The sequence below is a fragment of the Dipodomys merriami genome, unplaced genomic scaffold (assembly GCF_024711535.1).
Source record: "Dipodomys merriami isolate MVZ:Mamm:240054 unplaced genomic scaffold, mDipMer1.0.p SCAF_6, whole genome shotgun sequence".
NCBI lineage: Eukaryota > Metazoa > Chordata > Mammalia > Rodentia > Heteromyidae > Dipodomys > Dipodomys merriami.
In genome coordinates, this window is record NW_027206179.1 from 54,408,788 (window position 1) to 54,435,413 (window position 26,626).

General features: G+C 37.8%; 1 protein-coding gene across 5 annotated transcripts in view; it reads left to right on the plus strand.

Moving 5' to 3' along the window:
• The first annotated feature begins 2,339 nt into the window (after window positions 1–2,339).
• The window catches only part of LOC138814078 (phosphatidylinositol 3,4,5-trisphosphate 3-phosphatase TPTE2-like), a 42,855-nt gene continuing 18,568 nt past the window's right edge, over window positions 2,340–26,626 (plus strand). The window contains exons 1-11 of one of the 5 annotated variants that reach the window (XM_070002899.1): window positions 2,340–2,360; window positions 7,040–7,087; window positions 8,084–8,245; window positions 10,315–10,433; window positions 11,996–12,098; window positions 12,237–12,300; window positions 13,689–13,753; window positions 16,935–16,995; window positions 18,224–18,305; window positions 18,403–18,491; window positions 24,366–24,427. In XM_070002899.1, the coding sequence (XP_069859000.1) occupies window positions 18,262–18,305; window positions 18,403–18,491; window positions 24,366–24,427 (195 nt within the window). In that variant the 5' untranslated portion in view covers window positions 2,340–2,360; window positions 7,040–7,087; window positions 8,084–8,245; ... (4 more) ...; window positions 16,935–16,995; window positions 18,224–18,261. Of the gene's footprint in view, window positions 2,361–7,039; window positions 7,088–8,019; window positions 8,246–10,314; window positions 10,434–11,995; window positions 12,099–12,236; window positions 12,301–13,688; window positions 13,754–16,934; window positions 16,996–18,021; window positions 18,306–18,402; window positions 18,492–24,365; window positions 24,428–26,626 lie in introns of those variants that run through there. The other 4 variants (XM_070002901.1, XM_070002900.1, XM_070002898.1 and 1 more) reach the window with 4 other exon arrangements.

Below are 26,626 nucleotides of genomic sequence, written 5' to 3' on the forward strand. Positions count from 1 at the left end.
ACTTTATGTTTTTGAAATTTTTTAGAACTTCTTCTTAGGAGTTCATATCAGTGTCTGATGGTGCAGCTGCCAGCACAGATAAGACAAACATAAAGGACTATCAATTTTGAATTATAGACATACTTATTTATTATTTATGTACATATTCACATAAACATAGCACAATGAATTGGCCCCTACATGTTCATACAGATTTCTCTTTCTGTCACTGTTTTTCTCCTTCTGTGTCTCACTCACAATTTAGTGGTGCTCAGTTTGAATTTGGGGTGGTAGGTAAGAGGTCTACCATTGAGCCATGCCTTCAGCATATTTTACTTTAGGGATAAGGTCTTTTTTTTGCATGTACCACTAGGCCTGCCTTATTGGATAAGATGGGATCTCAGAGACTGTTTGCCCTGTCTGGCTATAAATCATAATCTTTCTGCCTCCTGAGTAACTCTAAACATGGATTTGAGCCTGAATTTGAGCATGAATTTGAGCCTCCTTCCTTTTTTTTTTTTTGAGACAGATTATCACCATGTAGTCATGCTGCTCTGTCAAACCTCCAACCCCAGTCTTCTGAATCCAAGGATTATAGACATCCCAGCTTTTACTCATTACATTTTGACAAGATTAAAATGACTATTCTAGAATATATGATATGCTGGTGTCCAAATGACAGGGTTACATATCGAGTTTTAAATATCATTCCGTTTTGAGGATAGAAAGAGTATTTAAAAGATGTACTTCACTCATAACCTGACATATGGACTTGAATCTTCTTGGTACACTACTTAACAAAAAAGATCAATTGACTTATAATAAGAATAGTTATAAATTACAAAGTCACATGGCTAAAAAAATTTATATCTGGAAACTGAAGTTAAATTTGAAATGTCAAATGAAAATACTGACACTGCTTTTAAATTCACTGGTAAAAGTCATGAAACTTTTATAGAAGCTAATCTTCATTAAAACATACAAGCTAAACAACTGATTTTGATATAAGTTAAGGCCAACATGCACATGAGCTGTGCAGAAATTGTAGCTCATTTGAATAGAATTTGATTAGTCTTATGGTGTCTGAGTATGTTTTTAAATGCTTTAAATGCTTTTTAATGTTTTTTAAAAAGTATTTTTAAATGCCTTCCTTATATGAATATTTATGTAGCAGTACCCTGTGACAGACTCCTTGACCAGACATGATACAAGTGTTTTATATATACACACATGTGACATGTGTATACAAATACCCACATACATACCTCAGTGTATGAGCCTATATACATATTCACAGATAAAAGAGACTAAAATGTAGAAATTTCTAAAATGTAGAAAGTTACCCAAAAAGGGCAAAACATGTTTGACCATTGTTTCTAGGTGGACATTATATGGGATAAGAATGACATGTGCCAACAAACTGAAGTTGAACTTTAATAAACTTCAATAGAGAATAGAGAGAGAGGGGGGAAGGGGAAGAAACAAGAGAGAAAAGAAAGTATAACTTTCTAGCAAAGACAAAACACACTAAAAGTGAAAAGATAGAAAAAGGTTTTCTAAGAAATGGAAATTAACCAGATGTAAATGTACTCATATCTGGCAAAGAAAATTTCAAAAATTATGAGATAACAGTCATTTCATATTGACAAAGGATACCATCAAGAGGATATAAAAAAGATCAGTGCACCCAATTTCATACAATGAGCACTACTGTATATAGAAGCATGGATAGACCTCTTAATTATCTCGACCCCTGCAAAAAAATCAACAAGGAAACTTCATAATTAACTGACAACATGGAGCAAATGGAAGCAGACATCTGCAGTTACAGATTAAATATCAACCCAAGAAGCTTTCTCCAAAGTAAATAATATTTTAGGGCACAGAGGCAGTATTACTTTCTTTTTTCTTTCTTTTCTTCTCTCTATTACTGTATGGTAACTATATAAAGGAAGGCTTAACACATATAAGCAAAGGTTATATTCCTGTTTGTATCATGCCAGAATGGAACTAAACTAGAAATAGGCATCAAGATAAACTACAGAAAATGTTGAAATGCATGGAGATTGACCAAAATATTTTTGATTGATTTGTGGGTTATTGAAGAATTAAGATTCATCTATAAAATATGGTTACCCTTTACATTTAGGTTCAGTAGGAAAGAACTGAACTCTAGTCATTGTTTAATGACATGTTAAATTTCTTATTTTAAATTCAATTTTTAAAGGTCAACAAATTTCTAAGATAAAGTATAGCTAATTAGAACTAAAAATGAAGTCTATAAAATCATACAGTGTCTGACTATATGCTTTGTTTCTATCTTTTAGCATACTCTCATCTGATTCCACAATGGAATCTATGGAAGAAGACAGAAGTAAATGGTGAGTAAATATACATGTGCTTTCACACACACACACACACACACACACACACAGGTGCATTTATATGTATATGTACATATATGTGTTTAAATATATACATATTTACACATGCATGAAAGCATATTTACAGAAAAAACAGATTGAGAATTCATTAGCAGTATTGGTGACAATGATACTATTTTTCTAAGGTCCTTTTGTTGTAATATCCATAGGTACCTTTCTATCTTAGTTGTCTGGAGAAAAAAAATTTCATAAGAATGCTTTTTACTCCTAAACTGTGATAGTAGCCAAAAATTCTAAGAGAGTATGGTAATATCTGTATGAGGCAAGAGAGGAGGGAATTGTGTGTAACACCTGTGGGCAGGAAAAGTAGCACCCTCAGCAGAAATAATGGAGTTAATAGACCTGGCATCTGTCTCTCACCCACCAAAGCTCTGCCACCATGTGAGGCTGGTATCCCAAATGCAAACCCAGTATAATGGTGAATAGAGTCCCAGTCCTCCCCGCCATCCCCCCATCCAAGGCAGGGAAAAGACACCCATGAAGTGTGGAAAGTACAGGGTGGTGGAAGGACTTGTGAATGAGGAAATTCAAGAGGGAAAGGCTGATGGATACCTATACACTCAAGTTGAATTTCAAAATAAATTTAATCCAAAATGCTGTTACACATATTAGCCAGCTGCAGCAATAAAAAGTTGAACTTCAATTTTGATTCTTGATGCTGTTACAGTAGCACTTCAGAGGAGGCTTAAGATTATCTACACATCATAGGAGACTTAATTGTAGATAAAAGTTGTATACTACTTTGTAAATAGCTACTCAATGTACAAGTTTTTAGAGTTCAACCCCTTAGAAAATATAGAGTAATTGTATGTATTTTAAACAAAACATCTCTAAGTATTGTTATTTTTTATCCTAAACACTGACCTGAACAAAATGACCTCAGTAGTCTTTAACTCCTATGAGAGATTGGTGTATCTCATCTGGCAAAGAGTATATTATCAGAGACTACTGACTGATACATGTAAACACACACACACACACACACATATATATATATATATATATATAGTATATAAATTAATACTTATGACATATAAAGTTTATGTATATGTACATATAGAGAGAGAAAGAGAAAGTGATTTTCACAATTAAGTCTTGGAAATAACCATGGGAAAAGGAGTTTTCTGGATAAAGAATCTAAAATTCTTTCTTAAAAATTTTATACTTCAGATTTAAGGAATTTTTATTGTTCAGATCATTTCTCATGTCACTCTTCCATGTAACAAACTTCTAATGATATATTTTTGCCCTTGTTGGCAACTAAACAGTCCAAAATAGATGCTGCCACACACACACACACACACACACTCTCTCTCTCTCTCTCTCTCTCTCTCTCTCTCTCTCTCTCTCTCTCTCTCTCTCTCTCTCTCTCTCTCTCTCTCTCTCTCTCTCTCTCTCTCTGAGTAAATCAGTCTGATGTTGGAGGAAGAGAAGGAGCCATTGATGGATCGCTTGTCTTAGAAAAACAGGGCCATTACTGAGGCAAAAAGCAGAACTATGGAAAGATACCAAACGTATGGAGGTTATATACACCAGTGACTAATTGTACAAACCAGTACAACAAATCTACTCACAAATAGTTTTTGTAATTTAAAATTTGAAAAACATCATAGACAGTAATTTTAATACAAAAATTTTAATAGAAAAATTAGAATGTTATTCTCAATAGTAGCCTTTCCTCATTTTTCCTAGACATCTTTGGATTCAGTTCTGTGAATTTTTGTTTGTGAGCAATTTTTACTTTCTTTTAAGTAATCTTATCTGGGAAACTTCCTAGTGCACTGATTCGATAGTTTTGTATGTGAACACTAACTAGCATGTGAACACTAACTATATTCTGAAAAATCACTAAACTGCAGATAGGCTGAAGAGACTTTTGCTTCTCACTACATTGGTTATTTAACCACTTACCAACTTGTGTCAGTGTTATAGAGAAGGTTTGTACAGTATTGGAGAATAGAAAAAGCTATTAATTATATGCATTGCTTTTGAATCCTGCTACTTTGCTGAAAGTCTTTATCACATCTAAGAAGTTTTTCTTGCTGGAATCTTTCTGGTCTTTTAGATATTGGATTCCAACATCTGTATAGGAATAATTAGATTTCCTCTATTCTGTTGGTATCCCTTCTTTTCTTTATCTTCCCTTACTACACTGGATAAGATAAGGAGCATTATTGTAAATGAGGACGGAAATAGGGACACCTCTGCCTCATTCCTGACAGTAGAAGAAATGGTTTCATTTTTTTCCGATTTCATACAATGTTAGCTACAGGCTTTTCACAGATAGTCTTTATTGTTTTGAGATGTATTCTTTCTATTCCTAGTTCTTTCAGGACTTCTATCATAAAAGTGATGTTAATTTTTGAGAAAAGCATTTTCTGCATCTGTTGAGATGGTTATGCGATTTTTGTCCATTCTCTTTATATTAACTTATTTGCATAATTTGAGCCATCTTTACATCGCTGAAATGAAAAAGTCAATGATCATAGTAGTGTATGACAATTTTATGTTGTTGAATTTGGTTTGTAAGTATTTTATTGAGAATATATGTGGCTACACTCATCAGGGACATTGGCCTGTAACTTTTTTCTTGTGTCTTTACTTAGTTTTGGTATCTGATGATATTGTCTCATAGAATGAGCTTGGTAGCATTCTTTCCCTTTCTAGATAGTTTAAGAAACATTAAAATTAGTTCTTTAAAGCTCTGAGAAAACTCAGTAGTGAATCTGTTTGGTCCTGGACTGTCTTTCTTGTCAGACTCTGTTACAGTTTTAATTTCATAGCTTATTACAGATCTGTTTAGGTGTTTTGTATCCTATTGATTTTAATAGGCCATATGCATTTACAATTTACCTGGGTTCTTTTTTTTTTGCAGATTTTTCAGTTTATTAGAATATAGAGAATATAGATTCTTATGTTTTCTCTGAAGCTTATTTTTGGTGGTTGTTAGGCTTGACTAACGTTGCCAATCCTGTTTATGTTTAAATGACCCTACTGTTCATTTTATTGAGTCTTTATATTGTTCTTTTGGTGTTAATTTTATTAATTCTTTCCTGATACTTATTATTTCTTTCCACCTATTTTGTTTGGTATCCCATCTTGAATTTCAAGAGCTTGAGATGCATCATTAAGTTATTTTTTGAGATTTCTCTTGAGTTTTTTCAATGTAACTATTCAAAACTGTGAACTTCCTTTTTAGCACTGTCTTTGCTCTACCCTAAAGGTTGTAGTAAACTTTGTTCACTTTTATTTGATTTAAGAAATGTTGTGGGCTGGGAAGAGCGCAGGTACATGGCTCAAATGCTTTGAGTTGCTACATGTTGAAGTAGCTGTCTGTTGCTTCCAAATAGGAACATAACTTTTTCTGTCTACAAGGCTAATAAGTCACAATCTTTATCCTGTAAACTGTACAGACAGCTTTATATAGGCGCTCTTTAACAATAACCAGAAGAGAGACTGGAGGGGCCAGAGCTACCTCCAAGTCTCTCCTCTGTGCCTCCATGAGCCTGTCACATATGGTTCTGTATTGTCACCCTGTTCATATTTATTATAACACTTCTTTGTTTCCCAGAGACTCAACTGGTGTGTGCGATCAGAGAGGGCTTATAGTGAGGGACTAGAATTCCTGGGGGAGATAATTCACCTCTTGGGCCACCTTGGTCCCTGATCCATCACCTTAGCATGCGAAGCCAGGATAACGATAGTAGGAAATAGGCAGTAGGCAGTAGGAGAGAGGAGATGTAGGGGAAGTAGGCAGTAGAGAGAAGATGTAGGGAAGATTAGAATTGGAAATTCCCTGTATCTCAAGTTAACAGTATTCTTCCATGAGCAGCTTTGCCACTGCCTCTGTTCTTCTCATTTCACAGTCTTGGGCACAGGCTATAAGGGCATTGTCTTGGAGTTTGTTCCACTCGGAGTGGAATTTTGATCCCTTGTTGGAAGCCTCAGCAGGGTAATGGTGCATTGTTTCCAGCTATGTGATAAAATAGTCATTACTTCCCAGTCATTATACAGGCTCTCCCTCTTTGGATTAATGGGAAAAGCCCAGTCTTTAGGGTGTTTTGATTTGAAATAGGTTTTACTAGAACATCTTACCTGTAAGGTTCACTTGCAACCCTAAGTGGAAACCTTTACATACTAGACATCGGTCTCAAGAGATGACGATTAAAAGACAAAGACCCATTGACTGCCCATGTCCATCTCTGATGTCTCTGATTTCATTGCTGTGGGGAACAGGTCTGGCTAAGGTATGATGACAATTTGTTCATGGAAGAACTGACATCTGAAAGCAGCTCCCTTCTACCACATGTACACTAGTTGAGGCTTCAAGTCTAATTCTACCATAGTGTCAGAGTTAGAACTGTATGCCCAAGGGAAATATTATTGTTTTCTACATATATTTTGGCTATGAAAGTGAAAACACATGAAAAAGCAATGTTAAGATTTCAGGTATTAGTAAAAACATCATTTTGTTATAAAACTGCTCAAGAATTTCCTTTTAAATGGATAATTACATCTAAATTGATTCTTATAGAGGCCTTTGCTTTTCAGTTAAACTCATCTGTGTTAGAGAAACAATATGTGATTGATTTCATTTTTATTAATTTTTACAACAGTGATCCCAAGAAGATTTTACGTTTCATTATGACATCCCTACCTTTTCGGTATGTGAGATTCTAGAAATACAAGCAATGAAATAATGTGTATGTCATTTAGTATCAATATTTGTAATGGCAATGCATCTGAAAAAGTCAAAATGGAACAAAAAGAATTTTCACTGTCAAGGTGTTGCAAAATACTCCATTTGTTTCTTCTTAATAGAATCTTATTTTGAAAAATTGGCTTAAGGTAGACATTTAAACTTGCAAAATAGTGACATTTGTCTAAGTAATAGTATATTGACACACATTTTCTATTTATGCAAATAAAAATAATAAAGTAGGCATTAAAGGTTTTGAAAGCATGGAGTGCATTCTATCAAGCACCTTATACACGTAAATTACTCAATTCTGGAGACGTGTTACTTAGGCTACTTCTCTACATGAGAGAATGGTTTATACTATGACTCATAGTAAACTTTAATAATATTTTTTTTTTTGGTCAGTCGTGGGGCTTGAACTCTGGGCCTGGGCGCTGTCCCTCAGCTCTTCAGCTCAAGGCGAGCGCTCTACCACTTGAGCTACAGCGCCACTTCCGCTTTTCTGGTGGTTTATTGGAGATAGGAGTCTCACGGTCTTTCCTGCCCGGGCTGGCTTTGAACTGGGATCCTCAGATCTCAGCCTCCTGAGTAGCTAGGATTACAGGCGTGAGCCACCAGCGCCCGGCTTTAATAATATTTTGAGTTACAATGTAACAAAATACTTCAAAATCTATTCAATTTATCTTTATAAAAGAAAAATCTTTCCAGTCAAAGTGGACCTGGTGTTTTAGTAGTATTGGGGCCCTTGTGCTTGCTGCGCAGGCACACCCAGCTTGTGTTCTGATGTACCTACATAATTGGTTTGGTGGGAATGTCATTCACTTCTGTTGGATAAAAATGGAGTCATATTTTGAGATTCTACTACACTATAATTTTTCCTACCACTGACATTTTCATATCTGATGAAAGGCTTTAATGAATGTTTTACTAAGAAGAAAAACCCTCATTGTCTTTATTTCAGAATTCTTGGAATTTTGCTGTTTTTAATTGACCTAGTTTTCACGGTTGTAGATATTTTAGTTCCTCAGAGCGAAGATTATATTCCATTCCAATACAGAGTGACATCATTAGGAATTAGCCTATTTTTCCTTATTGAAGTTCTCCTTCAAATATACGTAGACGGGTAAGTTTTATTCTTTTTTTGAGCCTAAGTCCACATTGTGCTGTTATGAGAAGTGTGCTAAGCTCCTGAGCCAACTAGCTCAAGCCCTTTTTTTCTTTAATCATGTACATTAAACTCCTCTTAAACTCTCTATTAAACAACTTGCTTTACCTCTACAAAAAAAGGGGGGAGCCTAAGATAATGAGCATGTCAACACAACCAGATGTGTAACTCTTCATCAAAATAATTCTTGAAGCCAGGCACGGGTGGCTCATGCCTGTAAACCTAGGACTCAGGAGGCTGAGATCTGAGATTCACAGTTCAAAGCCAGCCCAGGCAGAAAACCAATAAATCACTAGAAAACCAAAGTGCTTCTGTGGCTCAAGCAGTAGAGTGCTCACCTTGAGCTGAAGAGTGCAGGGACAGCACTCAAGCCCAGAGTTCAAGCCCCATCACCTACCAATAATAATAATAATAATTCTTGAAGTTATGGGCCACAGATAAAGGTCAGTCCAAACCCAATTTTTCATTGACTGGCTTAAATTACTTTTATATTACAGCTGACACTCCCACAATGTATTCTTAGAATACATCCACTGCTTACAGGGATTTCAGAAAAGGGCTTGGCAGAGTATGGGAAGGGATGGGAAGGGGAAACAAAGAGGCGGCAACAATGCTTGAAAAGAAAAGTACTCATTATCTTGCTCATATAATTGTAACTCCTCTGTACAATAATATATATAATAAAATATATATATATAATAAAAAATATATATATAATAAAATATATATGTAATAAAAAAAGAAGTAAAAAATAGAAAAGGGCTAGGCAATTAATGTGTTGACATATATGCTAAGAAGAGGAACATGTATGTGAAGTCTAAATATTAGTACTTTGATTATGACTTGAATCTCAACTAAGATTTGATGGTATGGGCTGGGAAGGTGGCTCAGTGGTAGAGCACTTGCCTTGCATACATGAGACCCTGGGTTTGATTCCTCAGCACCACATAAGCAAAAAAGAAAAAAGCCAGAAGTGGCGCTGTGGCTCAAGTGGTAGAGCACTAGCCTTGAGCTGAAGAGCCGAGGGACAGCGCCCAGGCCCAGAGTTCAAGCCCCACAACTGGACCCCCCCCCAAAAAAAAAAAGATTGGTGGTATATGAAATACTAGATACTAGCTCATAAATAGTCATTCTTTCAAATGGTCATTCAAACAAAAAGTTTTGATGAGGTCTGGAGGTGATGTGAGGAATGCTTATCTCATTAGTGAAATGTGGTAGGAAGAAAGTGATATTTTTTCCTTTTCATCTTGCTGGTTTTCTGAGAAGGTGGGTGGGTCAGACAAGCCTTTCAGCTGGGCTGCTATGGGAGTCAGGGACTGGATCTCCTGGCCTCCCTTTCTCCAGAGCACTTCAGGCAGTTTGTGTTCTTTCCTGAACACTTTTTATCCTCCTTCTTTTGAGCTTAGGAGAGTTTACTGCTAGGTTAGTGAGAGCCTGAAAAAGGTTTTCCTTTCCCAAAAGCCTAGTCCTCACCTCTGCAGAAGCCAATGTTGGAAAGGAGCATGTGGTGGATAGAAGTCTGTCTTTGTCCCAGGAAGGAATCAGCAGCCCCTTGGGATTCCAGTGTGGGTTCAAAATAGCACTTCCTACCCCTGTCATAAGCTCCTCGTACATTCTTAGTCCATTTCTCTAAGGATGTGACCTACTGAGCTGCTTGTTTAAGAGCTATACACTACCACTTTTCTTCTCCCATCTACATTGGAGAAGGCAGTGCATGCCTCTTGCCAAGCAGTTTGGTTATATCTCTTATTTACTAAGTTTAAATTGCTGTCTTAATCTGCAAATATGTAATTTTGCACATGTGATAGATACAAATATTAAATAGTAAAGTTAATAAAATTTGTTTAAATTAGTTCTAAAGTTAATTTAATATATAGTAAGTGTAAATTTACTACTTGAGAACTTTCCTTAATACTGTATTTTCCCCTAGTCTAGTCTAGACAATGCATTTTAAATAATCCATTAAAGTACAATTTCAAATAACTTGTGCTCCTCTTGAAGGTAATCATTTTTATTATCTTTTACAGGAAAAAGCATTATTTTCTGATACGTTTAACATCTTAGACACACTGATCGTTGGTGTCACTTTCTGCACTGATATTACATATATGTTTCTGGATTTAAAAATTTTTAAAGACATGTCACGGTATGAAATATGACCTATCTGTAGTTTTCTTTTATCCATTCTTTTATTTTTTTCATATTCTATGGCTTGAATCTTGTATAGTGAACTGATGCTGTTTAGTTTATGTACCAAATAAGCTTTTCGAAGATAAAATATTTAGGAATGGTGACATGGGTTGATTAATAAAGTGCTTATTTAGCAAGTACAAAGACCTAAGTTCAAATCCCAGTACCACAAAAAAGAAGAAAGAAAAAATGAAAATATTGTTACATTCTCATATCTTGAACACTACAAAATGATGGCCTTTAAGGCCAGTAAAAAGTATATATATTTACATACCCTTACTTGGATACAGGAAATGGAACATCTAATGAAGAAATTTTAATTTTGTAATATTTTGAACTTCTCCCTAAATCTCCATTTGAAGTCCTACCAATCTAGGTTTTTTCCTATAATCATAACAGTATTGAGCCTGTGTAAAGTCTGAGTGACTCCAGTCATAATTCTCTAAAAAAAACCAGCAAATAGAAACCAAGAAAGTGACATGCACTACAACCCAGTGGAAAAATTTTGCAATGTCATTTTGGTTGAAATGGAGAATGTTAAGGCAAAGTTAAAGCAGTAAAGGATTAGAAAGTATAATGTGTTTGAAGGCTTTGTGTCTGTGTATGTGTCTCTCTATCTCTGTCTATATCTCTATCTCCAAATGAATGTAGATGCTAGGGGCTTTTAGGTGCATTTATTAGAAGTCAAATAAGTAGATTCTTCCTTACCTTCATTTCCCAGGGCTTCAGTTTGGTTCCCAAGTAAATGTATAATGTGGTAGACTTTTGGAGCTTGAAAATCACCCTAGTCAATATAGTCCTCCAATAGGCAATCTTACCCTCACTTGAGAACTTGCTATCATGCAAGAAAACACCTCAGGCTCCCCCTAGACTTGCAACTTGTGTTTAACAACTTCGTCCAGATGACTTGTTTTTACATATCTACACCAGCAGTTCTCTGCTATGGTGTTTCTGATGGGAGGAGAATCACTAGCCAGTAAGTTTGGGAGGTAGTCTAGTCTGTTGCCTGCCTGATAAGCCCATAGTGGATATAGTGAACCTCTGTTACCAAAAAGAGTAACACCCATGGACAAAACCCTGTTCATTTGGGGAGCAAATGAAAAGTACTGCCCTGAAACCAAAATGTTTAGTCTACCGATTCTAATAAACTTATATTTCTCAACCTTATCATTATTGACATTTTAGATTAGATAATTATTTACTGGGGCAAGGTGGAAGGAAGGAACATTCTAAAATTCTCTCAGAATACCCATTCTTTGTGGGGTGTCTAGAAGCATTTCTAGTCTCCATCACTAGATCTGACTGTGACATCCAAAAGTATATCCACATGTTACCAAATACCTTCTGGGGTTAGGGGTATAGCTGACAGATAGAACATTAGTGCAGCATGCACAAGGCCCTGGGGTTGAAGATTTAGTATACCCACTATACATTTTAATATCCACACTGATAAATTATTTTATTTTTGAACCAAAAAGGATATTTTCAAATTTATCTCAAATTTATCTATAAATTTAGAGTGATAGCAATCTTGCGACCTCTGCAGCTCATCACGCTTTTAAGACTGCTTCATCTAGTAAATCAGAGGAGACACCTTGAAGAAGATACTAGAAGAAGGCTGGTAAGTGGATAAAGCATGTTTTATCGTACCATGAAATACTTGCAGGAGTTGTAGATAGCAATATAAATTCTTTGTGTTTGATTTATATTTATAATATTTATTTATTTACTATATATATTTTCTTTTTTCAACTCCCAGATCTCAGGAGATACAGAAAGATACAGCAAGGATAGACTTACCCTAAACTTGACCTACATTACTGGTTTGTGAAACTTAACTGTTGATTTACTATATTAATTACAGTTCTAGGTTTTGACGCTAACCTTAATTTCACATTTTCCTGGTGGGTAATATTCTTTTTGGTTTTTCCAAACCAAAGTATGTGTATCTAAGTCACATTGATTTGTTTTTGTTTTGTTTCTTTTTTGTGGTACTGGGAATGAACTCAGACCCTCGTGCTTGTTAGGGACGTGCTCTACCATTTGAGCCACACCACTAGCCCCTTTTTGTTGGCTATTTTCAAGATAGGATCTTGCTTTACGCCCCAGCTGTCCTGGGCTACAGTTCTGCTACTTGTGCTTACCCACGTCACTGGGGATGATGGGGGTATACCACTGCATTAAGCCATGAATTGAGATGAAGTCTTGCCATGGTCCCCTAACCTATGCCACCTAGGTTCCCTAGGTTCCCTAGCTAGGTTCCCAAGGTTGAGCTACCATGCCCAGCTTTTCTTTTTCTCTTTCTACTTATCTATCTTATTTGCTTTCTTCCTTTTTAATTATTTCTCCTTACTACCTCCCCTTCTTTCTTTTCTTCTTTCCTCCTCCTCCCTTCCTTCTCTTTCCTCTGTCCCTCCATCCTACTTCTGCTTTTTATCTCCCTTTCTCTCTCTCTGTCTTTCTTGCTTGCTTGCTTGCTTTTTCCTTGCTTTCTTGCTTACTCTCCCACCATAATCTTTGAAAGTACTCTATCTGTGATGGCATATGCTGTATGTTAGGTTAACATATGGATAGATTACCTTTGGTAATCTCATATTTCAAATGAAGACTTGTTGGCTGGGATGGATTTTTCAGGTGGCTCCATTGGAATTTCATTTAGACTTAATTTGGTTTGGGTAAATATCTCAAGGATCCAAGAAAGACCTTTTATCTTCCTAAAACCTAGAGAATGAGGTCACTACTCTGTAGGTTTCAAGTTTTCTGAGCCAAGAGGACTAGAAAGCACTAAGCACCAATTAAACCCTAAAGAACACCATGCCAGTTTAACTAGTATTCCGTTGCATAATTATTATTATTTTTTTGTCTATTGTGGGTCTTGAACTTGGCCCTAAGCTCTTCAGCTCAAAGCTAGCTCTCTAACACTTGAGCCACAGTGCCACTTCCAGCTTTTTCTGCTTATGTGGTGCTGATGAATTGAACCTAGGGCCTCATGCCTACAAGGTAAACACTCTACCACTGAGCCATCTTCTCAGCCATTCTATTGCATAATTTAATATATTATCTTGGTTATCCTAGCAATGTATCACTATTCCTGTCAGTTTCTATATCTAGTTCTGTTCTCTTTCTGAAAAAAATTTGGTTATATGTAGAATACTTTTTATATATTTCCCATCTGTGATGACAGTTATAACATAATCATTTTGACTTTCAGAGCGTATTATGTCCATATAATTTCCTGCGTCTCTACAACAGTCACTCTATAGGAACTCCATAGAGGTAAGCATATTCATATAACCAGCAATAATTTGTCACTGCACACTGTAGACTCAAGCTTCAGATTGACCTAGAGAGGCAGTATTCACAGATTTATTCTTTCAGGTGAAAAATCTTAATAGCATGGTACCAACTTGCTTGTGTTTGTGACAGACTACTCCAAAAGTTACTTGATTTGTAACAGCTACCATTTATTTAGCTCAAGATGCTGTGGTTTGTAAATTTGGGTTGGGGTTAATGGAGTGGGCCAAATGATTAGTACAGGATTCGCTACCTTATTGGGGCTCATCTGGGCATCTCTGAGCAGCTACTGGGTCATCTGAGGAATAGAAACTGCCCATCTGGTGACAGAGTGTGACCATTGTAGATTCTTGGTAGAGTTGAACTTGTTCTACATGCTTTAAATCCCCTTTCTTTGTTGTTGTTTTTTAATGTACTATGTGATTTTTTTTGTTTCCTTTATATGTTCTTCTGCCTATGGTGTATCCCCTGTTGTCTCTGTACTTGATTTTGGTACCCTGCATCTTGTATATACATTTGTGTAATTTGGGGGGAGGGGAAAGGGAATAACAAAACACTGAAATAAGGACACGGGATGACCCATTGCAATAATAATACCCACAAGACAGGATATTGGAAATAAACTTTACCAGTAAATCTGGGGGGGGGGGGCTGAGTGTGGAGTGAGGGAGATGGGAGAAGGAAGGGATGGTGGGAAAACAACAAGGGAGTGGGTAACAATGCTCAACAAGAAATGTACTGGGGCTGGAAAGGTGGCTCAGTGGTAGAGTGCTCGCCTTGCATGCCTGAGGCCCTGGGTTCGATTCCTCAGCACCACATAAACAGAAAAAAAGCTGAAAGTAGCAGTGCGGATCAAGTGGTAGAGTGCTAGCCTTGAGCTGAAGAGCTGAGGGACAGCACCCAGGCTCAGATTTCAGGCCCCACGACTTAACCCCCCCCCCCAAAAAAAAGAAATGTACTCATTGCCTTACTCATGTAACTCTAACCACTTCGTACAGCATCTTTACAATAAAAAAATAAATCCCCTTTCAGCTAATTTAGATGAGAAGTATTTGAAATGTTCAAAAAATATAGCAGTGAAACATATACAATTGAACAAAAGCAGAAAAATCAAATCCTTAATGTCATTGTTTATGGACATTAAGAGAAATGTAAAAGTGATTTTTTTCTTTAAAAAAAAAAAATCCCTGAGGGAGGCACCAGCAGCTCACCCCTGTAATCTCCGGAGGATGAGAACTAAAGATCACGGTTCAAAGCCGGCCTGGGCAGAAAAGTCTGAGAGACTCTTTCTTTTTTTTTAATTTTTTATTGTGAAAATACCATACAGACGGATACAATTACATGGACAAGGTAATGAGTACATTTCTTATCAAGCATTGTTGCCTCCTCCTTTGTTTCCCCTTCCCATCCCTTCCCATCTCCCACCACCCCCCCAAGTTGTAAAGTTCCTTTTTCGACATAATGACTTGTACATCTCATTGTTGCAATGGATCCACCTGTATCCCTATTTAAATGATTTTATTGTTCTTATGAAGGTGATAAACAGAGGAAAATACAGTTACATAAGTGAGATAAAGAGTACATTTCTTTTTAAGAATGTCACCCCTTCTTTCACTTTCTCTCCCAGTTTTTCCTTTCCATCCCTACCCACAAGTTGTACAGTTCATTTTCAACATAGTGTTTGATGTTCTGCTACATTTGTTCACTCTTTGTCCTTCCATTTCTGTGCTCTCCCTGCCCTTCCAAAGACAAATGAACAAAGAAACAAGACAAAAAAATAAATAATGCAATAACGAAGAAAAAAACCTCATCAATTTCCTGGAGTTCATTTTGATAAATACTATTTTATTGATCAGAGGCACATAAGCATTTCACCCCCAAGAGTATCCTCCATTGGTCGCATTGTGTGTAACTGCCTGGAGTACTCCCAGTGTATTTTAGATCTAGCTTCTACATATGAGAGAAAAAAATATGCTGTTTGTCTCTTTGGCTTGATGTACCTAACTTAACATGATTGTTCTTGGTCCATCCATTTCCCTACAAAGGACATATTATTCTTTCTAATAGCTATGTAAAATTCCATTGTGCTTAGTTACCACATTTTTTTGATCCACTCATTTATTGTAGGGGCCGTTTCCATAACTTGGCTATTATGAATAGTGCTACAATGAACATTGATGTGCAAATGTTTTTATGATATCCTGGTTTGTGATGTTCTGGGTCACTTAAATTTCTTATTTGTGAATTTTGATCTTAGCTTTCTAAATCCATCTTAGTTCTATTTTGTTCAAGTTATCCCTTGAAACTTGGATGCATATTTATTTTTCTTGCCTCCTGTTCTGTGCAGTGTTCAGCTTTTTGACTTATTACTCTTTCCCTTGAGCACTTGATGCTTTAGTTTTCTTCTTCTTAATTTCAAGCCAGCAAACACGCTCTCGTGCTAGGAAACCAATATCTTAATTTTATGACAGTCACTTTCCTATTATACCAAGGTGTGTGTGTATGTATTTTACTGGATAAGTTGGCTCAAAATTCTGTTAGCTTAGAACAGTTTTAAATACTAATTATTGTTTCCTATTTTTAAAGTTATGGTTATGTATATATAAGCATACATATACCCATATATATGTATATATATTCATTTCTAAACAAGGAAACATAGGTCAGCTAAAAAGTCTCCATATTACTATTAGCGATTTAAAATGTTATCTTTTTCTATGTTGCATGACACAATTATATTTTTTATACTTGTTTATCTACATAGAGCATAGGGGAACTAATAGTCAAATAACTGTTTTAAAAACACCTATTCTGATATACCCACCATATGTTCCTTACTGTTAATTATTTACTTCAAAAAGACTTACTTAAGGTAGTTGACCAATTAATTTCTTTCTTAGATAACCATAAACAATGTATATTTACAGCACTAAGCATGTGGATTTATATGTAGTAAATTTATAGTGTTTAAAAAAATTAAACAATGTGTATTTTGGAGGCTATTTAAAAACTATCAGGAGGTTCCATTTCCTGCATGTTCCCTAGAAGGGACCAGAAAGAGACAAGTAAATAAAAATGAATAGCATTTTAGATTACTCCTACTAACTCCAGGGTTGTTCATGTGTTATGTTGGATATGTAAGATGTGTGTCTGTCTTTTTTAGGAGGTCATACGCTTCCTGGACACCAAACACTCTGATCATTATTTAGTGTGCAACCTTTGCAGTATGTATATGACTTAATATTTTTGCTACTGTAGATAGAAAATGTATATGAAAGTGATCCTCTTTTTTTTTTTTTTTTTTTTTTTGTCGGTCATGGGGCCTGAACTCTGGGCCTGGGCGCTGTCCCTCAGCTCCTTAGCTCAAGACTAGTGCTCTGCCACTTGAGCCACAGCACCACTTCCAGCTTTTTCTGTTTATGTGGTGCCAGGGAATTGAACCCAGGGCCTCATGCATGCTAAGCAAGCACTCTACCACTGAGCCACAGTCCCAGCCCTAAATGATCCCTTTTTATGCTTCATTTAATTGTAAATATTTAGTGATGGGAAGTTAGATCAGAAATCCTTATTTCATGCTGGTCCTGTTTGGTAGGAAAAGTTAGCTCTGTAGCACAAAGCTCCCTATGAGGGAGGTAGGCCAGTGAGACCAGAGAGGCAGAGTTATCAAGGCAGGGTTCAGGGAAGGTCTGCTTGTGCTCTTAGGCTCAGAGAAGTTGGTCTTTCATGCCAGATTGTACTGAAGACAAGTCAGCAGGTATGTTCTCTGACCCACGGGAAGAACAAAAAGAAACCTGTAGAAAACAGTTTCCCATTGTGTCGTTCTTGATTTTGTTTTCTCTTGTCTATACATTAAATGACCATTTCCCAGGGACTGAGCATTTTAGACCTCTGCTCCATGGTACACATGTGTGATGATAGGATGAGTAGTCTGCTAGCAGGTTAAAAGTGGGGTGTAGGAAACAACAAATTGATTTTAGATTACCAGAGGTGAACAAACCACTTATCCTAGAATCCTTCCCTAAAATCCTTCACCTCTCCATTGCCTCTCTGGTCCACTGACATGCCTGCTTCCCTCTTACGTGGAGCTTGAACTCTGGGCCTGGGCGCTGTCCCTCAGCTCTTCAACTTAAGGCAAGCACTTCTGCCACTTGAGCCACAGCACCACTTTCAGTTTCTGGTGGTCAATTGGAGATAAGAGTCTTGCAGGTGTTTCTGCCTGGAGCTGGCTTTGAACTGCGATCCTCAGATCTCAGCCTCCTGAGTTTCTAGGATTACAGGCGTGAGCACCAGTGCCCTGCCCTCTTGGGAAACTTTGTGCTGTTGATCTTAAGAATAGTTTTAAAGCAACAGAAGCTTCCCAGAAAGCTCCTTTTGCAGAAAAATGGGAATTACCAACAGAAAATTTCAGCTTTATTGGGCGTAGAGATATGACATGTATATTATTTCTTGTAGGCGAGGAGTCTTTTGACCTGCAGCACACTCATGACCGAATGCGCTGGATTAAGATCGAAGATCCCTTTGTCCCTACCCTTGAGTAAGTTTTGTGCCACACTGTCAGAAGAGTACTAAATTCATTGGGCTTGAATATTTGGAACTATTTTTTAATCAACTATACTTCTATGTGAAATCAGGGAGATGATTTTGTTATCCAAAGAAGTCAATGACTGGTTGGCCATGGATGCTCAGAATGTCATTGTGATTCACTGTAAAGGAGGCAAAGGTAATAATGCTTTTCTTTCTGTTCCCTTTTTCCAAAGCTGATCAAAAATAAATATCAAAGGACTAGCAGAGGATTCATGCTGCTATTCAGCAGTACTAATGTTGCTAACATTTTAAATATTGGTTTTAAGGCTTAAGGAAAGAAGGAGAAAAAGGAAATAGAGAAGGGAAAGGATGAAGAAAGGGAAAAAATCATGAAGGAACGAGCTAACGAAGGTTGAGCGTATCTTTCTCCAATTACTGATGATTTAGGTTTCTTCATTTTTGATTTTCCAGTTTATGTGTCAAAATGTAAAGGGTATTTAACTTCAGAATGTTAGAGCACTTTTCTTTTATTTCAGGATATTTTTTCCTTTTTAACTGATAAAAATGTACATATTTATATAATATACAACATGATAGTTTTATATTGGTATACATTGGTGGAATAGCTAAATCAAGTTACTTAAAAAGTACATTACCTTACCAACTTGTACTTTCTCATGTGCTTTTAACTTGCTCTTCCCTAATGACTAGTGACATTGAGCATTGTTTCATGGCCATTGTTTATTGTCCACTTGCACATTGTCTTTTGAGAAATGTCTTTCCAAGTCCTTTGTCCCACCCTTAACCCTTTTTGATCCTTGGGGATTTTGAGGTGAATTTTGTTTGTTTTGTTGGCATTACTATAGTTTGAGCCCAGAGCCTCACACTTCCTAGTGCCCTCTACCACTTGAGCCACACATACTACTTTTCCTCTTTTTGCTTTAGTATAATAACTATACACATTAGTATAATAACTATACACTATATAATAATTATCACATAGGGACTCACTTTTCTGGTTACCTATAGGCAGGCCTATACTGTGATCTTCCTACTTTATATTTTTCCACATACATGGGATAATGAACACACACTGCGGTGCTCAACTTTTTACTTGAGATGAAGTCTTGCCACATTCTTCCTCATTGCTAGTTTGCTAGTTCCTGAACAGCTAGGATTACAGTGTGAGACACCATGCTTGGCTTTCTGATTTGTTTTGTTTTTTGAGATAGTCTTCCTAGGTAGCCCAGGCTAGTCTCAAACTTGTGATCCTCCTGCCTCAGCTTCCCGGGTGCTGCAATTATAGACATGGCAACCCCACATATCTCTTTGCCCATTTTTAGAAAAGGTGAATTTATTTTCTTGCTATTGTGTTAAGTTTCCTAAATCTTTTTGGATATTCTGTAGGTCATGTTTTTACTCCGTTGATTATAAACTTCCTTATGCAGGAGCATTTTGCTTTTATCCCATGTGTTTATTTTTTGCTTTTATTGCCTCTCCTTTTCAATGTATGTGCAAAAACAAATTGACTCAGACCAGTATTACAAAGTACAGTTTCACAGTATTTTCTTCTAGTAGCTTTGGAGTTGCAAGTCTAATGTTTAAGTCTCTAATCATTTGGAGTTGTTGTGTATTTGGTGATTAAGATATGGTCCAATTTCATATTTGTGCTCATGTATTTTCACTTGTTCCAGTATCATTTATTTCTCATTATGTGGTTTTGACACCTTTCTCCAAGATCAGTTAATCCAAGATTTATGAATTTATTTCCTGGCTGTCATTGGTCTACATTTCTTTTTGTTCCAGTAGAATTTAAGAGTATTCTTAAACTTTGTGATAAACTTTTAAGGATGGAACCCAGCAGAGATTTTTTTTAAATTACACTGGAATCTTTAGAGCATGAAGAAATGAAGTTGATTTGGCAAGGAGTAAATAATTGTATTCTACTTATTATTTGTTAATTGGTAATATTTTAAATTAAGCCAATTTAAGGGCCTATAGATTTTCTTTCATTTAGCTTTGGGCTTGGAATGATTGTCTCCTGCATATTTTACAACTTTTGATAAAAATAAACAATTACATTTTGGTGGGCTATAAACCAGACTTTCTCATTGGATTTTAAATGTAACAGTAAAAATGGTCATATACTTCAGTAGAGTCAAGTTATTGCCCATTAGTTAACAAGCAGGTTTGAGTTCATAGGTAGAAATATTTTGAATCTGGCAATTTACAAGCCCATGGCAAATGAAACTAATGCTATGGCTTGGATCTTTTTTTTTTTTTTTTTTTTTTTGTCAGCCATGGGGCTTGAACTCAGGGATTGGGCACTATCCCTCAGCTCTTCAGCTCAAGATGAGCACTCTACCGCTTGAGCCACAGCACCATTTCCAGTTTTCTAGTGCTTTATTGGGAGATAAGAGTCTCATAGACTTTCCTGCCCGGGCTGGTTTTGAACCACGATCCTCAGATCTCAGCCTCCTGAGTAGCTAGGATTACAGGTGTGAGCCACCACTGGCTTGGATCTTGAATGTCTCTAAAAGGCTTGTGCATTAAAGTTTGGCCCTCAGCCCATGGAACTGATGGAATTTTTAGAAGATGGGGCCTAAAAGAATAAAAATTGTTTTAGATATTTTTAAAAACATGAATGGATTTTGACTTCTATGAGAATCTTTACCTGAGTCTTTGAGATGATAATCTTATTTTCCATTTTATTAGTGTAATTAGTTGCATTAATTACCAAGTGATAAAGCAACTTGTCTTTCTAAACACAGTATCATTATACTATATTAACTTGATCAATTGCTGGATTCCTGTTGTTTAGGATTTTTTAATCCAAGGCATAAGTAAGATTGGCTATAATTTTTCCTTTCTAATAATAATCTTTTTCAGTTCCAACTTCATAAAAGCACATCAGTTACTTTTACTTTTTATATTCTAGGTGAATCTGCATAAATTAGCATTACTCTTTCCCTAACTATGTGAAAATTCACTAGTGAAGTTATCTTGTAATTTGAAGTTAAACTTGTAAGAGTTACAAAGTAGATCTATGTTTAGTTTTGTTTTGTTTTGTCGGTCGTGGGGCTTGAACTCTGGGCCTGGGGGCTGTTCCTCAGCTCTTCAGCTCAAGGCGAGCGCTCTACCACTTGAGCTACAGCGCCACTTCCGGTTTTCTGGTGGTTTATTGGAGATAGGAGTCTCACAGTCTTTCCTGCCCGGGCTGGCTTTGAACCGCGATTCTCAGATCTCAGCCTCCTGAGTAGCTAGGATTACAGGCATGAGCCACCGGCGCCCAGCTATGTTTAGTTTTTTGAAGAAGGTCCATATTGATTTCCATAGTGGATGTCCTACTTTATACCCCACCAACACTATATGAGGGTTCCTTCTCACCCCTCTCTTGCATCCTTGTCAGCCTTTGTGTTGTTTTCTTTTTTCTTTTCTTTTTTATATATTTTTTATTGTAAAGATACTACATAGGGGTTATAGTTACATGAGTAAGATAATGAGTACATTTCCTATTGAGCAGTTACCCCCCCACACTTTGTTTTTACCCCGACCATCCCTTTGTGTTGTTTTCTTATGATTGCCAATCTGCTTTGGTGTGGTGCAATTTTGTGTACATTTTATTTGTATTTTCTTTATTGCTAAGGAAGTTGAACATTTCTTCATATATCTATTAGCCATTTGTATTTCTTGTTTTGAGAACAGTTTGAGTCTGTCAACATGACAGACATCTCACTTGGCATCAAGATTTTTTTTTATTTGACTGTGGAAGTCTCAGCCAGACACTGGTGACTCATAATTATAATTGTTGCTAATCTGGAAGCTGACAATTGATGATCATGTTCAGCAGCTGTCCAGTCCAGAGATTCTTGTATGTACCCAACAAAAAGCTGGAAGTAGAGATATGGCTCAAGTGGTAAAGTACCCTCTAAAAGCAGAAGAAGCCAAGAGAGATCTTGAGTTCTAACCCCAGTACACACACACACACACACACACACACACACACACACACACACACACACACACACACACAATCTCTTAAACTTGTAGAAACTCAGTTTTTTATTCCTAATGCTAAGGTATCTTTCTCACAAGCATGTAAAGATTCATTATGAGTCAATAAATAAATGTTAGTTTCTATCTTGTGTCTATTTATCTTTGTTATGTCAAATGACCAAATATTATATAAATCTGAAAATGTCAAGCTGAACAGAATTTTAATTTTTCTGAAGACTAAGTTGAGTGTTTCAGGAAGATTCCATCTATTATGCAGCTAAATTCAATTCAAGCAAGACCACTATAAAATATTGGAGGAAAGCTCCTAGTAAGAAAAATCTAGGGCTGGGAAGGTGGCTCAGTGGTAGAGCGCTTGCCTTGCATGCCTGAGGCCCAGGGTTCGATTCCTCAGCACCACATAAGCAAAAAGAAAAAAGCCGGAAGTGGCACTGTGGCTCAAGTGGTAGAGCCCTAGCCTTAAGCTGAAGAGCTGAGGGACAGCACCCAGGCCCAGAGTTCAGGCCCACTACCGGACCCCCCCAAAAAAAAGAAAAAGAAAAATCTAGATTTCTCTGACCAATTGGAAATGACAGGTTGTTAATGATACAGCAGGCATTTCCAGCTGGGTGAACTCATCATTGTCTGAGAGGTTTAGTGATGATTGCACTTGCCAAATGATTGCATTTGCCAAATGATTATGCTTCCCTTCAGCACTCAGTTCCAGTGTGCTATGGATCAGGCTAAGGAGGAGATGGTCTTGGTGTCATCGATTGAAAGTCATCGTGTGGATGAGTCACACATAACTGTGTGTCAAGAGGCAGTAATAATGGAGAGTCTGATTTTCTAAACTGTGCATTGAATGCCTAAGTCACAAAGCCCCTTTGGCGCTAGGCCTTCCACCAGTAAGAATGGTTTCTTTGAGGAAAGAGGTTTCCATTGCCAGCTTTCAGATAAAATGCCGCAAAATAAGGGCTGCAAGGAGGTTTTTTTTTTAAGCTGGGTTTTTGTTCCTCAAATCCTTCCAATGAAGCCCTGGTTCTCAGTTCTCTTCCCCTTCCCCCCCCCTCCCCCGTGGCCCCGATCAAGATGGAAGCCCATGGGAGAAGGGTCCGCGTATGGCGGCCCTCCCCCGGCCCAGACCTGAATTGGGACGGGGGGGGGGGGGGAGGGGGGGAGACGGGGGGGAGGGCTGAGCGGAAGGCACTGTGAGGCAGTGTGAGAGATTGGCATGGAGAGCAGATCGGCGTGGAGAGCAGGCGCGGGCGGGCATCGCCTTTGCCCAGGCCTGCTTCACACACCTGGATCCAGGGTGGTTCGCAGCTTGGGAAGGAGGGAGGCCCTTGTGCGCTGGGCATGTGGAGTCGCAGGGCCAGTGGAGCCAGGCCGCTCGCTGTCTATCTTTTTACTTGAACCCAGAGGCTTAGTGAAGGGATAGGCATGCTGTGTGGCTTTGGGACAGCCGGACGCCGGGTTAGACAAAGCCATGCCCAGCCCCTCTCCTGGCTTGCACTGTTGGTGGATCAGGCTGGGGGGGAAGAAATGTTTTTCTTAACGGTCTCTTTTGTTTGGATATTTTTTTTCTTTTTCTTTTGGTGGTTCAACTGCTGTTTGTGTGTTAGGACCAAACAGTTGCCAAAAAACCTCACAAGCAAGCAAAAAAATAAATATTAACAGTCAACAACAGCAACAAAAAAGAGTTTGTGATAAAATGTTACATTGTAGTTATTAATGTCCTTAGCTTTGATCTCATGTATAAAGTAAAACTAAAACATATAAATATATATTGGCTGTCAAAAAAGGTCTCTTGAAATAACTTGCATTCTTTTTTTAATTCTTCCATTTATTTATTTATTATGCTTTTGTTTTTGAATATTTTTATTATCTTTAAGTAGCTGTACAAAGGAATTGCCATTCAACAAAGCAGTTTATAAATACAGTGCTTCTTGATGATTGTCATCTCTTTCAATATTCTTACCCACCCCTCCCAACCTTCCCCTTCCCTCACTTTTCTTAGGTTTTAGGTTATGTGTTGAATTTTTCCCCCCATTTAATAAAACACTAACTTCTTTTCTAGGGAGAACAGAGACAATGATTTACACTTGCCTTATTGCAACTGGAATGTTTTTAACCACGAAGGTAAGAAAGTTGTTACTATCTCTGTTGAATTTTTTGGTTCTGAAACATTCCTTGTAGAAAGTTCTTAGATCATGGTGCTTAAGTGAAAAATCTGGATTTGTGCTGCCTTGTTTAATATGCAGTTAGTAACTGGCCTGTGTCCTTGTTCTGAGCCAGGACTATGGTGAGAGCAATGAGGCACAAATTGAAGGGAATACCAAAATTCACAAAATCTAAGATATACAGTGGTGGTGGTGGTCATGGGGCTTGAACTCTGGGCCTGGGCACTGACCCTGAGCTGAGCTCTTCAGCTCAAGGCAAGTGCTCTACCACTTGAGCCACAGTGCCACTTTTAGTTTTCTGGTAGTTTAGAGATGAGTTTCACTGACTTTACTGCCTGGAATGGCTTTGAACTGCAATCCTCACATCGCAGCCTCCTGAGTAGCTAGGATTACAGGCGTGAGCTACCAGCACCCGCATTTTTAAAGTACATGTTTATTATCCCCAAGTAGTTGTACAAAAGAGTTTTCAATCAACAAAGCAGTTTATGACCACAAAGCATCTTGATCAGTATCACCCTTTCACCATTATCCTCATCCTTCCCAACCCCCCTTTCTCTCAATTTACTTAATTTTGTAAGATATGCATTGAGTTTTTAACTGTATAATACAATACTTAAAAAATAGGAATCAAGGAAAAGGTGAGCATTGGTGACTCACTGTAATCTTAGCTATTTGGGAGTCTGAGAAGAGGAGGGTTGTGGCTTGGACAAAATAGGTCATGAGACCAGTTCTCAAGTCACAGTGGGTACAGTGGCATGCACCTTTTTTCACCCATGCTATGTGAGAAGTTGAGAATGAGAGGATCACATATCCAAGCCAGCCTGGGCAGAAAAATCCACAAGACTCCAGCTCCACAGAGGGAAGCCAGACATGATGGTGAAGACCTGTCATCTCATGATGATGGAGAAACCTGTAGTAGGCAGATTATGGCTCAGGTGCATGCCTGAATGGAAAGCAAGCACTGATCCTAAATTGACCAGCAAAAAGAAAGGGTTGAGAGCATGATTTAGCAGAATCATAGCAGCCTAGCAAGCATGAGAGTTCAAAACCCAGCATTAGAGTCCAATTTCTTGTGTGTGTGTGTGTGTGTGTGTGTGTGTGTGTGTGTGTGTGTGTGTGTGTGTGTGTGTGTGTGTGTGTGTGTGTGTGTGTAGTGGGGTTTGAACTCAGGACTTCTGCTTGCTAGGCAGGGGCGCTCTCACTGAGCCATATCTCCAGCTCCAGCCCTTTTCTACACTGGCTGTTTTGAGACAGGGTCTCACTAACCGCTGGCCAAGTTCTTGGCCATGCTTATTTTAGGCTTTCTGTCCTAGCTGAGACAACAGGTATGTGCCACTATGTCCTGCCACCATGCCTAGCTTCTTTTGAGTTAGGAGTCTAGAAGACATTTTTCTAAGGCTGGCCTCAAGCCATGATCCTCCAGTCTTTAGCCTTCTAAGCAGGAGGATTGCAGGTGTGGGCACTAGCATGTAGCAGATGTCCATAGGGGCAGAATGAAGGTAAAGCCAGTGAAGCAAAGTTATACAAAAGCAAAATAACCTTGGTTGGGTGTGGTAGTGCAGGCTGTGATCCCAACACTGAAGAGGCAGAGACAGGAAAGAATCAGGAGTAGAGTTCAGGCTGGTCTACACAAAAAGAAAACAAAACCCTCAGTAATCAGATGCTTTTTGTAACCTCCCCAATACTGTGACTTCTTCTTTCCTCAGAATAAGATCAAAGTTAGGCAAGTTTTCCAAAGGACTTTAACTATCCTTTGAATTGCTAAATCAATAAAAGTTACTGCTTTCCAACTCAGAACAAAGTTGGTCCTCTATTTTTTTTTATTATCCCTGATAGCCAATTTCTGGGGGATGTGTGGCCTTGGGAAATTTCTGCAGAGACACAGTGGGTAGCTGTACCTTATAAAGTAGCACACAGTCTTATGACATGATCTTGCCAGGAAGTTTCCACCTGCAGGATATACCCCGAACCCAGCTCCACTGACTTCTGGGCCTACAGTCTAGAGAAGAGAAGGCTTAGGTTTTGCACCATGTCCAGTTCTGTAGTCCCACCCTTCTGCTTTCCTAACTTGAGTGTCACAGGTTTGTTTCCCATGGTCCCTGGGGACGGTGGGCAACACCATATCTGCCCACAGGCAGGGCTGATTGGACCAATACCT